The sequence below is a fragment of the Myotis davidii genome, unplaced genomic scaffold, assembly GCF_000327345.1.
Source record: "Myotis davidii unplaced genomic scaffold, ASM32734v1 scaffold444, whole genome shotgun sequence".
Classification (NCBI taxonomy): Eukaryota; Metazoa; Chordata; class Mammalia; order Chiroptera; family Vespertilionidae; genus Myotis; species Myotis davidii.
Window position 1 is genome coordinate 940,158 of NW_006294767.1, and position 12,860 is coordinate 953,017.

At 37.8% G+C, this 12,860-nt stretch overlaps 1 protein-coding gene across 1 annotated transcript in view; it reads left to right on the forward strand.

Moving 5' to 3' along the window:
- The window catches only part of CDC16 (cell division cycle 16), an 88,277-nt gene extending 75,743 nt beyond the window's left edge, over positions 1–12,534 (forward strand). Inside the window, exons 17-21 of the mRNA XM_015567560.1 lie at positions 1,160–1,223; positions 4,387–4,448; positions 6,481–6,616; positions 8,014–8,104; positions 11,998–12,534. Of these exons, the coding sequence (XP_015423046.1) occupies positions 1,160–1,223; positions 4,387–4,448; positions 6,481–6,616; positions 8,014–8,104; positions 11,998–12,257 (613 nt within the window). The 3' untranslated portion in view covers positions 12,258–12,534. The remainder of the gene's footprint in view (positions 1–1,159; positions 1,224–4,386; positions 4,449–6,480; positions 6,617–8,013; positions 8,105–11,997) is intronic.
- The last annotated feature ends 326 nt before the right edge of the window (positions 12,535–12,860 follow it).

Here is a 12,860-nt window from a genome sequence, read left to right on the forward strand (position 1 = left end):
CCCCTGCAGGATGGCCTGGGCACTGCAGATTCCTCAGTCATCTATCTCCTTGTTGATTAGGAGTTGGAGTCATGCATTTGAGAAACATTCTCTACAACTTCGGAATGAAAATGTTTTCTGTTTAGCTTCCAGTTAACCCCAAAATTAAACTAGGATGGCCTAACCTGAGTTTACTGGTCAATTGAGGCATTAACTGTAGCCTTGAACATTTATAGAATAAGTAGTTCAATGTCATTCTCAAAGAGAAAAATATGTATAGCCCTTTGCATTAAATTATACATGAATTTTAAACAGTAAATTAGTACTTCTGTAATGGTTTGTTGTGGCGTGTGTGTATTCTAAAAATTGGGTTATCTATTATAAAAGAAAGTTTGGAGATTTAAAAATAATGTATAATAATATTTTAATATACAGTCAACTCATTTTTACCCCCAAAGTCAATCAAGGTGCTTTCACATTGTGCGGACATGTGCGTTTTCCCAGCTAAGGTCAAACAAATGATGTTTTGCCTTCTTATTTCCACTTTCCTACTGAAACAAGTGTTCTTTTTTACATTCAATTTTGTGACACGTTTTTGTGCTTTTTGTTGGTAATTTCACTGTTTAAAATGGCCCCCAAGTGTAGTGCTGAAATCTGTCTAGTGTTCCTAAGCACAAGAAGGCTGTGTTGTGTTGTGCCTTGCAGAAAATACATTTGTTAGATAAACTTTGTGAAGGCATAAGTTACAGTGCCTTCAGTTCAGTGTTAATGAAGCAACAATATATGTTAAATTAGGCATCACTAAGCACAAGCATATATAAAACAGGTTATAGGTTGAACGTTTGGTAAAAAATGTGAGCAGAGGTTTGGGAACCTAAGCCCTGTATTTCCACTGGGAGCAGTGGTTCTGATTGCACTAACAGTGTGCATGGTGACTAGAGAACACAGAATAATGAGAATTGACTGTATCTCCTAACATCTTGAACTCCAGTGATATTAATGCCATAAATTCATCATCTATTACAATTGCTATTGCAAATAGTACATTGTAATGTACTATTTACAGAGGTTTACCTCATTTCATTTTTATGTTACTAAAAAGAGAATCAAATTTTTCTTAAAATGTTTATTAAGTTTTCTAACTTTGAATAACCTGCAATCTTTTTTCCTTCTATTTTAGATGGAAAACAGCAGAAAAATGGTTTCTTGATGCTTTGGAAAAAATTAAAGCAATTGGGAATGAGGTATTTTATGTAATATCTATAAATATGCACTCTCGTAAGTATGTGTACTATTGAATGAGGAAAATAATATAGATAATCTGTCTTGCTTAGAAAAAAGTAACCTAATATCATATAATAACCTAATATTTATCATAACAGTTGTCAGGCAATCAACTGTTTTACTTCATGGTACAAAATGAATTTGTTTCTAATGGAGAGGAGGGCAGGTGTTGGCTGTGTGCTCTAGTTTTGATATGTGGGAGTAATCAGAATATATTTGATGATTATTTGATACAAGGAATGTGTGATGACTCGTGAAAACTGGTGGGCACTGCAGCACATAACATAGTATGTCCTCTAGCACCCCAAAAGAGCCTCATCTTTGATAAATGGTTAAACATAGCAGCTGATCCCACTGAAATGGGGCTAAGTGTCATTCAAATTCAGACCTATTATTGTTTTTCCTCACCTTGTACTTAACATATATTTAGACTATTAACTATTTGAAAAATTTACTAGGTTCTATTATATGAAAGATGTACCCCATGAATTTGCACTCATGAATTAACTTTCCATCTAGCATGGATGTGTATATACTATATTATTTTAACAGTTTTAGATATTGTAAACTTCTGTAGATAAGGAATTTGCATGTTTCTACTATCTGGTTCCTGAATCTTTTTACTTGTACCTATTTGGTTTTATTCTATTCTGTTTGCCACTTGCCAGTTACATACTTGGGCATACTTGCCCACAGTCCACATCTTTGGTCGTAGTTCCTCCTTGCTGAGACAGATACAGCTCCCTTGGGCTTCCTGTCAGGTGGCAGTTCACCTGTCCCCATAGACACCGCTTTGTTTATTTTGGTCTCTTCTTACTTGTCATATGAACTTAAAAACACTGTATTTCTGTGTGTTTGCACATGTATGTATATAAACAGGTTCTTCCACAGCACAGTCTTGGGTGGACTGGATAATACATGTGTTTTTGTTAATATAGGGTTGCTACTTAGCACCTTGCCAGTTTTCATACAATTGAATACCTTAGGACCTTGGTACTCAAACTGGACCAGCCGTATCAGCATTATCTGGGAGCTCATTAGAAATACAGAATCTCAGATCTACTGAATCAAAATCTGCAGTTTTAGCAAGATCCCCAGGTGATTTCTCATGTACAGAAAAGTTTGAAATGCACTGTCTTAAATGACACTTAAAATTTAAACTATATTCTTTGATGATCAGAAGGCATTTTAGGAGTCTACAGAAATTTGAAGTAATGATTTTAAGTACAAAAACACAATACCATTAAACTCAGAATTTCCATTAGAAAGTTATGTGAAAAGGGGAAAACATTGTTTGACTTTAGTTAATCAACTGCTGAAAATGTCAAAATAGCCACAGGAAAGCAGTCATGCTAAAGAATCACAAAGGGGCCCTAGCTGGTTGGGCTCAGTGGATAGTGTCAACCTGTCAATTTTGGTCAAGGGCACATACCTCAGTTGCAGGTTCACAGGAAGCAATCAATTGATGATGTGTCTCATATCGATGTTTCTCTCTGTCTCTCCCTCTCCCTTCCACTCTCTCTAAAAAATTCCTTGGGTGAGGATATTTTTAGTGGTAGTAAAAAAAAAAAAAAGAAGAAGAAGAAGAAGAAAAAAAGAATCACAAAGAGTTTGCTTTCATTCAAGTGGGCTGTGCCTCCCAGTACCAGGCTCAGGAGAGTTAGAGAGAGTGGCTCAGATCTGTGTATTCATTTACAGATCAGACTTACTTAATGCATATTGACTGTGCCCTAAGCTCTAAGCTAGGCATTGAGAGGCAAGAGGGAATTTGTTTGCTATTTCCTGCCCTCAGGTCGATTGGGGAATTCAGATAAGTAAATTGGCAATAATTTTGTGGTACAAAAAGGCTGTGATTGAGGAAATAAAGAAACCCACATAGAAGGACAGTTAACCCAGATTTGGGGGTGGGTCAAGAAAGCCTGGCTACATCATACACCTCAGTCCTAAAGGATGGTTGATGTTAACCAGGCAAAAGTAAGGAATAGGGTATTTCAGGAATAGGGAACGGTGTGTGCAAAGTTGGAGCTAATTTAGTATGACTTGGATTTTGAGTTCACAGAGAATGTCAAGAAATGGGGCAGAAGCTATTAAGGGTCTTGAAGATGATGTTAAAGTCTGCACCTTATCCTGAGGGGGTGGGACAACAAAAGGTTTAAGAAGGGCAGCATGGTCAGACGTGTCTGATTGGGGCCCAGAAAGACTTTTTAATGGGTGATTGTAATTATACCAAGAAGGCTGATGAACAAGCCTTGGTGATTCCTTGGAGGGGTCAGGTATGACATGGGTGCCATGTACTGTGAGGGCTCTCAGGAGGAGGTGAGGTTAGGGAGCTGGGATGGCAAGAGAGCGACAATAAGAGTTTAGCATGTGGCTCATTGAATTTGAAGTGCTTGTGAGATGTCTAAGTAGAAATATTTAGTAGACAGAATATAAAGCTCTGAGCTGGAGATATAAAATTTGAACTTCTTCAACATAGATGGGCCCTATGACAAATTGTGCTAATAAAATAATGTTCTCGGGGCCCTGGCCAGGACACCTATAAGAATCAAACGATGAATGCAAAGATGGGTGGAACAACCAATCAATGGTTTTCTTTCTCTCTCTCTCTCTCTCTCTAAAATCAACCAATCAGTAATTTCTTTTAAAAATGTGGTTTTTTTAAATTGATTTTAGAGAGAGAGGGCGAGAAAGAGAGTAACATCAATGTGAGAAACATCAAGCGGTTGCCTTCTGTCCCTTTCTCTCCCCCCATCCCCCTAACCCCCACCCCAGTCTGGGGACCCAACCCCCAGGGACCAAACCCTCAAGGACCAAACCCACAACTTGGGTATGTGCCCTGATCAGGAATCAAAATGGCGACCTCTTGGTGCATGGGGTAATGCTCTACTAACTGAGCCACACCAGACAGAGTGATAAATAAATATTTAAGTAAAATAATAATATCCTCAGGAAGTCTCAGTAGTAGTAAAGAAAGATGGAAAAAACAGCAAATAATCCTGCTTAGTGCTGTGCAAGCACCAGGAGAGAGTCCAACTCACATAGATGAATGAAATAATGCAGTGCAAACAGGTAGGTGGAAAAGTGACATCTGGAAGTCATGGGTTTGATGTTGCTGTGTTTCAGGTAACTGTTGACAAATGGGAACCTTTGTTGAACAACTTGGGGCATGTCTGCAGAAAACTTAAGTAAGTGAAGTATTTTCAGAAATATTCTTGTGACTGAAAGTGAACTTAATTTTCATTGTTACATTCTTTAGCCTTTTCCATATTTTTGTGGAAAAATAGTTGTTTTTGTTATCGTTAATTTATAATAATATATAATTTTCAGTAATCTTATAATTTTTAGGAATAATTTTTAGTACTATATCAAGAATTATAATCACTTTTATTTTCTTATATTAAATAATTTTTAATGTTCAAAATTAATTTAGAAGAATTAGGATAGTATAAAACCACTAGAGCCCCAGTGCACGAAATATGTGCACAGGTAGGGTCCCTAGGCCTGGCTGGCTATCAGGGCCAATCAGGTTCCCCACCTCCCTGCCTCCCTGCCTCCTTCCCTCACTCCCTCAGCACCCTGCAACCACTGGTCGCCTGCCATGGTCCGTGCCGTCCTCTGGTGGTCAGCGCACATCATAGCAAGCAATCGAACTCCTGGTCAAACTCCTGAGGGGACAATTTGCATATTAGCCTTTTATGATATAGGATGTCTACATTCTATCTCACTGTTTTCCGCTTGATAACAGTTTTGTGGTGTGAGAAACAGATGGCAGTTGAAAATAGATTCTTTGGTCCTAACCAGTTTGGCTCAGTGGATAGAGTGTCAGCCTGAGGACTCAAGGGTCCCAGGTTCGATTCCAGACAAGGGCATGTACCTTGGTTGCGGGCATATCCCCAGTAGGGAGTGTGCAGAAGGCAGCTGATCAATGTTTCTCTCTCACCGAGGTTTCTAACTCTATCCCTCTCCCTTCCTCTGTAAAAAATCAATAAAATATATTTTAAAAAAATGAAAATAAATTCTTTAGTTAAATGAATTTGGTAGACTCTAGGTTACTCAAAATTTAATGGGTTTTCTGTTTCAGGATTTCTTGGGAGTCTTTACTATGTATTATGAGCTGCATCATTTCCCAAACTTTATTGTGCACAAAACCTTTTTTTCAGAAAAGATTTTACAGGGAAAGTATTCCAGAGAACTTCTGAAAATGCTCTTCCAAGTAACTCCTTTTGACCTTAAAGCAAACCTCTTGAGTTGCCTTTCACCACCTCTGGTGTAGGAGGTTTAACTTCACATAAAGAGGCCTTACCGTGTGATATGGCACAGGCCTAAGTGTCAGGGATTAGGTGCTGGCTTCAGTCTCCTATTAAGCACCAGGAGGAATGCAGCAATACCCCTGCAGGAGTACCCTCAGCTGGCTGAGTGAGCAGGCAGGAAAGTACATGTCAATGAGGTGTTAAGATACGCAAAAGTGGATATGAAGTACTGTTATCAGTTAACAGTCTAGACCAGTGGTTCTCAACCTTCCTAATGCTGCAACCCTTTAATACAGTTCCTCATGTTGTGGTGACCCCCAACCATAAAATTATTTTCGTTGCTACTTCATAACTGTAATTTTGCTACTGTTATGAATCATAATGTAAATATCTGATATGCAGGATGTATTTTCATTGTTACAAATTGAACATAATTAAAGCATAGTGATTAATCACAAAAACAATATGTAATTATATATGTGTTTTCCGATGGTCTTAGGCGACCCCTGTGAAAGGGTCATTCGATCCCCAAAGGGGTCGTGACCCACAGGTTGAGAACCGCTGGTCTAGACTGTTATTCTAGTACAGTGATGGTGAACCTATGACATGCGTGTCAGAGGTGACACGCAAACTCATTTTTTTGGTTGATTTTTCTTTGTTAAATGGCATTTAAATATATAAAATAAATATCGAAAACATAAGTATTTGTTTTACTATGGTTACAGATATCAAAAAATTTCTATATGTGACACGACACCAGAGTTAAGTTAGGGTTTTTCAAAATGCTGACACACCGAGCTCAGAAGGTTCGCCATCACTGTTCTAGTATAGAAAAGTATTTATGTTTTTAATAGGTATTCTCATCTTAGACTTAGTATTTACTACTTTTACTGTACTCACTAATTGTTTTATCTCTTTCTTCCCATTCTCCTCCCCTCCCCAACTCCCTCTCTCTCTTCTCTCACAGAAAGTATGCTGAGGCATTGGATTATCACCGTCAGGCATTGGTGTTAATTCCGCAAAATGCATCCACCTATTCTGCCATAGGGTATATCCATAGTCTGATGGGCAACTTTGAAAATGCTGTGGACTATTTCCATACAGTATGTCTTTTGTTTGTACCTAATTTTAAATCTGGTTAACATTTACCACTTTACAAAAAAAAAAAAAGATCTTTTGTAAGCAATGTTTTGTTACTTTGCCGTTTTAAAATTCTTTAGGTGACCTTATATTTTATTCTTTGCAGAGAAAAGTATGTTGTGCAATATTCAATAAATTAGAAACAAATGTGAGACTTGTCTTATGTGTGCAGTGAGATATAGTAGTGTCCAGTGATGTCTGTCAGCCCAGTCTGAGCCGGGCGTTATTCTAGGCAGGGAGTTTGTGTTGCACAGTGAGAACCCTTTGGAAATTCTAGTGGGTTTTTTTAGTCCATTTATGAGTTATAATTAATTTCCTTAGATCACTTAAACATATGAACAAAACAATATGCATTTATTACAAGGAAAGAATCTCTCCTTAATCTATATGCTGTGCTTCATCTAATCTAAGATGCCATTAATAAGCAAGTTGACCACAAAAATAAAACAATCACTGCCACTTAAACTTTAAGATAATTATTTCCTGTCAACTGTTTTGTACTTAAAACATGCTCTATTGGATATATTAGCATATAGATTTTTTTCAGGGATCACTCAAGTACCAACATAAAAAGAAAATATAAGGGAAATAAATAGTTAAGATATTCAGTTCTTCACATTCAGAGTGTGGTTCTTCTAAATCACTTTTGTACCAGGTGATAACCCTGTTTTCCCAAAGTAGTGTCGTGGTGCCAGCACACCCTGCTATTGACTCAGGTTCCTTCTCCAGGGGTAGGGAACCCTTTTTCTGCCAAAGGCCATTTGAATATTTAAAACATCATTCATGGGCCATACAGAACTATCAACTTAAAAATTATCCTGCTATATTTGGTCATACATTTAATTAACTCACCCCTAATGCCTTGGCAGGGCCAGATCAAATTATCTTATTGGTCTAATATGGCCCGCAAGCCAGATGTTCCCCACCCCTGTTAGCCAAAGACATTGACTCTGCAAATTTTATGCTGTCAACAGAAAGTTTTAGACAACAGCCACAAATCATATATCTTCTGTGTCTCCCCTCACAAGGTTTGTGATCTAGCCTGTGCCATTAACTTGGTCACCAAATCACAGTGCTCCATGTGGACATAAAGTTTTTAAAAATTTTTTGGAGGAGGGGAATTTTAAACATAAAAAAATACAGAGAATAGTGTAATGACCCTTCACATACCATCACCCAACTTCAACATTCATTAACTAATGGCTACTCTTGTTTTAGCTGTATCCCCACTAACAACCTCCTTCTACTCACACCTGAGATTCCCTAGAGTATATTGAATTCAGTTTAGCAAGAATATTTTAAAATAAAAGAGAAGAAAATATATTTTCTTGTAATAACCATGCTGAATCTTTCCTGGCAGGCCCTTGGACTTAGGCGAGATGATACATTTTCTGTTACAATGCTTGGTCATTGCATTGAAATGTACATTGGTGATTCTGAAGCTTATATTGGTAAGATTACAATTATTATTATTGATGTCATAGTCCATTTTATAGATTGTTATATATCTCTGTTTCGGTTTCTCAAAATTTTGTGTGAGGTTCTAGGTTTATTTTTTCCTACCATTCTAACTACATTAATATCAAGAAACTCCCTTTTTTTTTTGTTAGAACAATGCTGTGAGAATTAATGACTCATTAAGTATTCATTGAGTTTAAAGTTGGATATTTGCTATATGCAAAATACTATTACAGAATATGTGCAGAGCACTGTGATATATAAGAATTAACTTAATTGCATAATGGAAAAATCTTAGAGACATTTTCCTGATAAAGGGCTCTGGCCTTAATATTTTATAATGCAGGATATAGCATATTTATATTTTAGTAGAATATTAAGTTGGTTTACATTCACACTACAGTGCTCATAATTCTTTAAATTATTTTTTTTTAAATATATTTTATTGATTTTTTACAGAGAGGAAGGGAGAGAGATAGAGAGTTAGAAACATCGATGACAGAGAAACATCGATCAGCTGCCTCCTGCACATCTCCCACTGGGGATATGCCCGCAACCCAGGTACATGCCCTTGACCTGAATCGAACCTGGGACCTTTCAGTCTGCAGGCCGACACTCTATCCACTGAGCCAAACCGGTTTCGGCGGTAAGCTAAAGTTTAATCAAAAACAGGCAAAATACTTGAACAAGAGCTTCACCAAAGAGAATATCCATATAGTTACAAAGCAAATGAAGATGCTTAATATCTTACTTATTAGGGAAATGAAATTGAAACCATAATGAGATAACACTGCCCATCTGCCAGAATGGCTAAAAATTAGAAATACTGATAGTACCTAGTGTTGGTGTAGTATAGATACAGTATAACTAGAACTCTTATATGTACTTTATTATCAGGAGGGTTATAAACAGGTAAAACTGTTTAACATACCTACTAAAGTTAAACAGGCCTATTATATCAGTTATCTGTTGCTGCTTAACAAACCACTCCAATAAAAATGTATTATTTTTCAAACTTGGTTCTTGATGGTCTCATTCAGTTATGCATTTATGGTCTGCAGGCATTTGGCAGGGCTGATGATCTGAGATGGCTTCATACACAGGTGGGGGGCCTCAGCTGACACTATTGGGCCTCTCCATGGTCTTTTATCGCAGTTCTTCATAGCATGGTGGTCTCAGGGTTCTGAAGGACAAGAGGTAAAATTCCAGCCCTCTTTAAAGCCGGAAGTTACACAAAATTACTTCCATCACATTCTCTTCATCAAAAGGAGTCATGTGATTAAGTGCTGCGTCAACCTGGGAGGGGGTTATTCAAGAGTGGCAAAGGTGTCAGGAGGTGTGACTTATTAGGGCATTACTGACCTTAATATGTAGTGTTCTACTCCCAAGTATATGCCCAACAGAAACAAGGGCCTCAGTAAGCCCAAGTTCACACATAAGATTGTTCTTAGCTTTATTCTTTTTTCTTTTTTATAAAAATATACTTTTTATTGATTTCAAAGAAGGGAGGAGAGGGACAAAGAGAAAAATGAATGATGAGAATGAATCATTGATCTGCCTTCTGCACACCCCCTACTGGGGATCGAGCCTGCAACCTCGTGCAGCCTCCCCTGGGGATCGAGCTCGTAACCCGGGCGTGTGCCCTTGACTGGAATCGAACCTGGGACCCTTCAGTCCACAGGCTGACACTCTGTCTACTGAGCCAAACCAGCTAGGACCTTAGCTTTATTCTTAAAGGCATCTAATTGGAAATTACCACATGTCCACCAATAGGTGAATGGAGAAATAAATTATGGTATATTTATACAAAAAAATACTACACAATTAAAATTAAAAGGACTAACTACTGAATCACGTAATATAGATGAATCTCACAGATTTTGACCAAAATAAACAATATTTACTGATTAATTTCATTTATATGAAGATTAGTAATAAGCAAAACTAATCATTGATGATGCAAACATCAAAGCAGTGATTACTTCTGGCTTAGAAAGGGAAGTATTCACTGGAAGCAGCATGAGGTAGTTTTCTTGGAGCCAGCAGTGCTCTGTTTGGGTCTGGTGGTGATTATGTGGGTTTATACATATGTGAGAATTCATCCAGCTGTGCACACTTTGTGGTTTGTAGGTTATGACTCAGTTTTTTAAAGTTAAAAAAGGAAAAAAGAAGCTTGACTTTTGGCATCCTGAAGAACCTAGGTTGAAATCTCAGTTTTGCCACTCAGTAGCCCTGTGGTTTTGGGGCACATCTGAGTATGTTTCTTCATTTGGCCAAGTTGTGAGGCTTAAATGCAAAATTCCTATACAGCTAAGTGAGATCTGGAGATACAATACTGAATAAGGCAGATGTTTTGCCTGTCTTCACAAAGATAATGATTTTACAGAGGAGATTTCCAAGTCTACCATTCACTACACTTAGAAGTCTCCTCTATGATTTTATGTCCTGTACTGCTTTTTATTTTATTGAGGTATAAGTGACATGTAACATATAAGTTTCAGCTATACAACATAATAATCCAATATTTGATGTATTGCACAATGAGCACCACAATAAGTCTAGTTAACATGAACTGTACATAATTACAGAATTTTTTTCTTATGCTAAAATTTTTTTTTAAATATATTTTATTGATTTTTTACAGAGAGGAAGGGAGAGGGATAGAGAGTTAGGAACATCGATGAGAGAGAAACATCGATCAGCTGCCTCCTGCACATCTCTTACTGGGGATGTGCCCGCAACCCAGGTACATGCCCTTGACCGGAATCGAACCTGGGACCTTTCAGTCCACAGGCCGACGCTCTATCCACTGAGCCAAACCGGTGCTGGCTATGCTAAAATTTTTAAGATCTACTCTCTTAGCAACTTTCAAATATATAATACAATATTATTAACTACTAGAGGACTGGTGCACGAAATTCGAGCACTTGGGGTGGGGGTGGGTCCCTCAGCTTGTCCTGTGCCCTCTCGCTGTCCAGAAGCCCTCGGGGGATGTCCAACTGCCGGCTTAGGCCCATGGCTAAGCCGGCAGTTGGACATCTTTAGCGCTACCATGGAGGTGGGAGAGGCTCCCACCACCACCACTGTACTCGCCAATCATGATCCTGGCTTCTGGCTGAGCCGCACTCCATCTGTGGGAGTGCACTGACCACCAGGGGGCAGCTCCTGTGTTGAGCGTCTGCCCCCTGGTGATCAGTGCACGTCATAGTGAGCAGTTGAGCCTTAGCATATCATTAGCATATTACGCTTTGATTGGTTGAATGGACGACTGGACACTTAGCATATTAGGCTTTTATTATATAGGATAGTCACTATGATGTACAAAATAGTACAAAATAAAAATATATTTTTAGAAGGCTTATATGTCATTATCAAAACACCTATTGGTTTGTACTGTGTAAAATTGTCATGTTTTTATGTCGGAAATGATTGAATGTCATACATGTGTTGAAAGTCCTTTTTTCATTCTAAAGATTTTAATATGTGGAAAATATATTTCTCTTCACTGTGGCTTTTATATACATAAGACTTGTGTCTATATACCAATGCCAAAATGCCAACAGGCAGTTTTTATCTATTAGTCGAGAAAAAAATGCCACAGGTTCCTTTCATTATGTAAGTGGTTTTAGGAATGGGATGGCTATTGAGCCATGCTAGAGCTTGAAACTGCATGTACTTCTAGAAGCCTTCCCAGTTGTCTCTTGTGATAATAAAATAAAATAAAAAAGGAGGAAAATGATTGAAACATTTTTTCCTTCTGAGCTTTACTTGTACTCTTAAAAGTACCATTTGACTTAAATGATAAAGGCTGTGTTATGTAATAATGGAAATGACAGTGAAATAATGGAATTTCTTATTTTGTTCTTATTATGCTGTTTCTTTTTAGGAGCAGACATTAAAGACAAATTAAAATGTTATGACTTTGATGTGCATACAATGAAGACACTAAAAAACATTATTTCACCTCCGTGGGATTTCAGGGAATTTGAAGTAGAAAAACAGACTACAGAAGAAACAGGGCTTACACCACTGGAAACCTCAAGGAAAACTCCAGATTCCAGACCTTCTTTGGAAGAAACCTTTGAAATTGAAATGAATGAAAGTGACATGATGCTAGAGATGTCTATGTCAGACCACAGTACGTGATTCCAAATGGGTCCTGACTTTGTTTTGTCCTAGCGTAGAGTAGGTCAGTCAGTGTTCTTCACATCCATGTCATGTCTTAAGAATTTCCCATTTCTTAACATGAATCCAGACCATACTTCTACATTTAGGAACAGAGACCGGCCTTAAGAGACTGCATAGCACACCTTTGCAGCAGATATTTTCTGATCCTACAAAACAGTTATACATAGTGGAATAAAGGTAAAGCATCTATTATGTCTTTTTTTTCTTTTTCAATAAACTTTTATTTTGGACTGGTTTTTTATTTAAAGAAAAACTGCAGATAGTACAAAGAGCTATATACCCTTCACTAGCTTTCCATTGTTAAAATCTTACATTACCATGGAACCTTTGTCATAACTAAGAAACCTACATTTTTATGTTTCAAGTGACTGAACTCCAGGCTTTCTTTGTATTTCTCCAGTTTTTGCATTAATGTCCTCTTTCTGTGCCAGCATCCCATCCAGGGGCCACACTATGCAGCTGTCCAGTCTCCGTTGGCTCTTCTTAACTCAGACAGTATCTCAGACACCTATTGTCTTTCCTGACATGGAGGGTTTTGAGGAGGACTGATCAGATATTGTG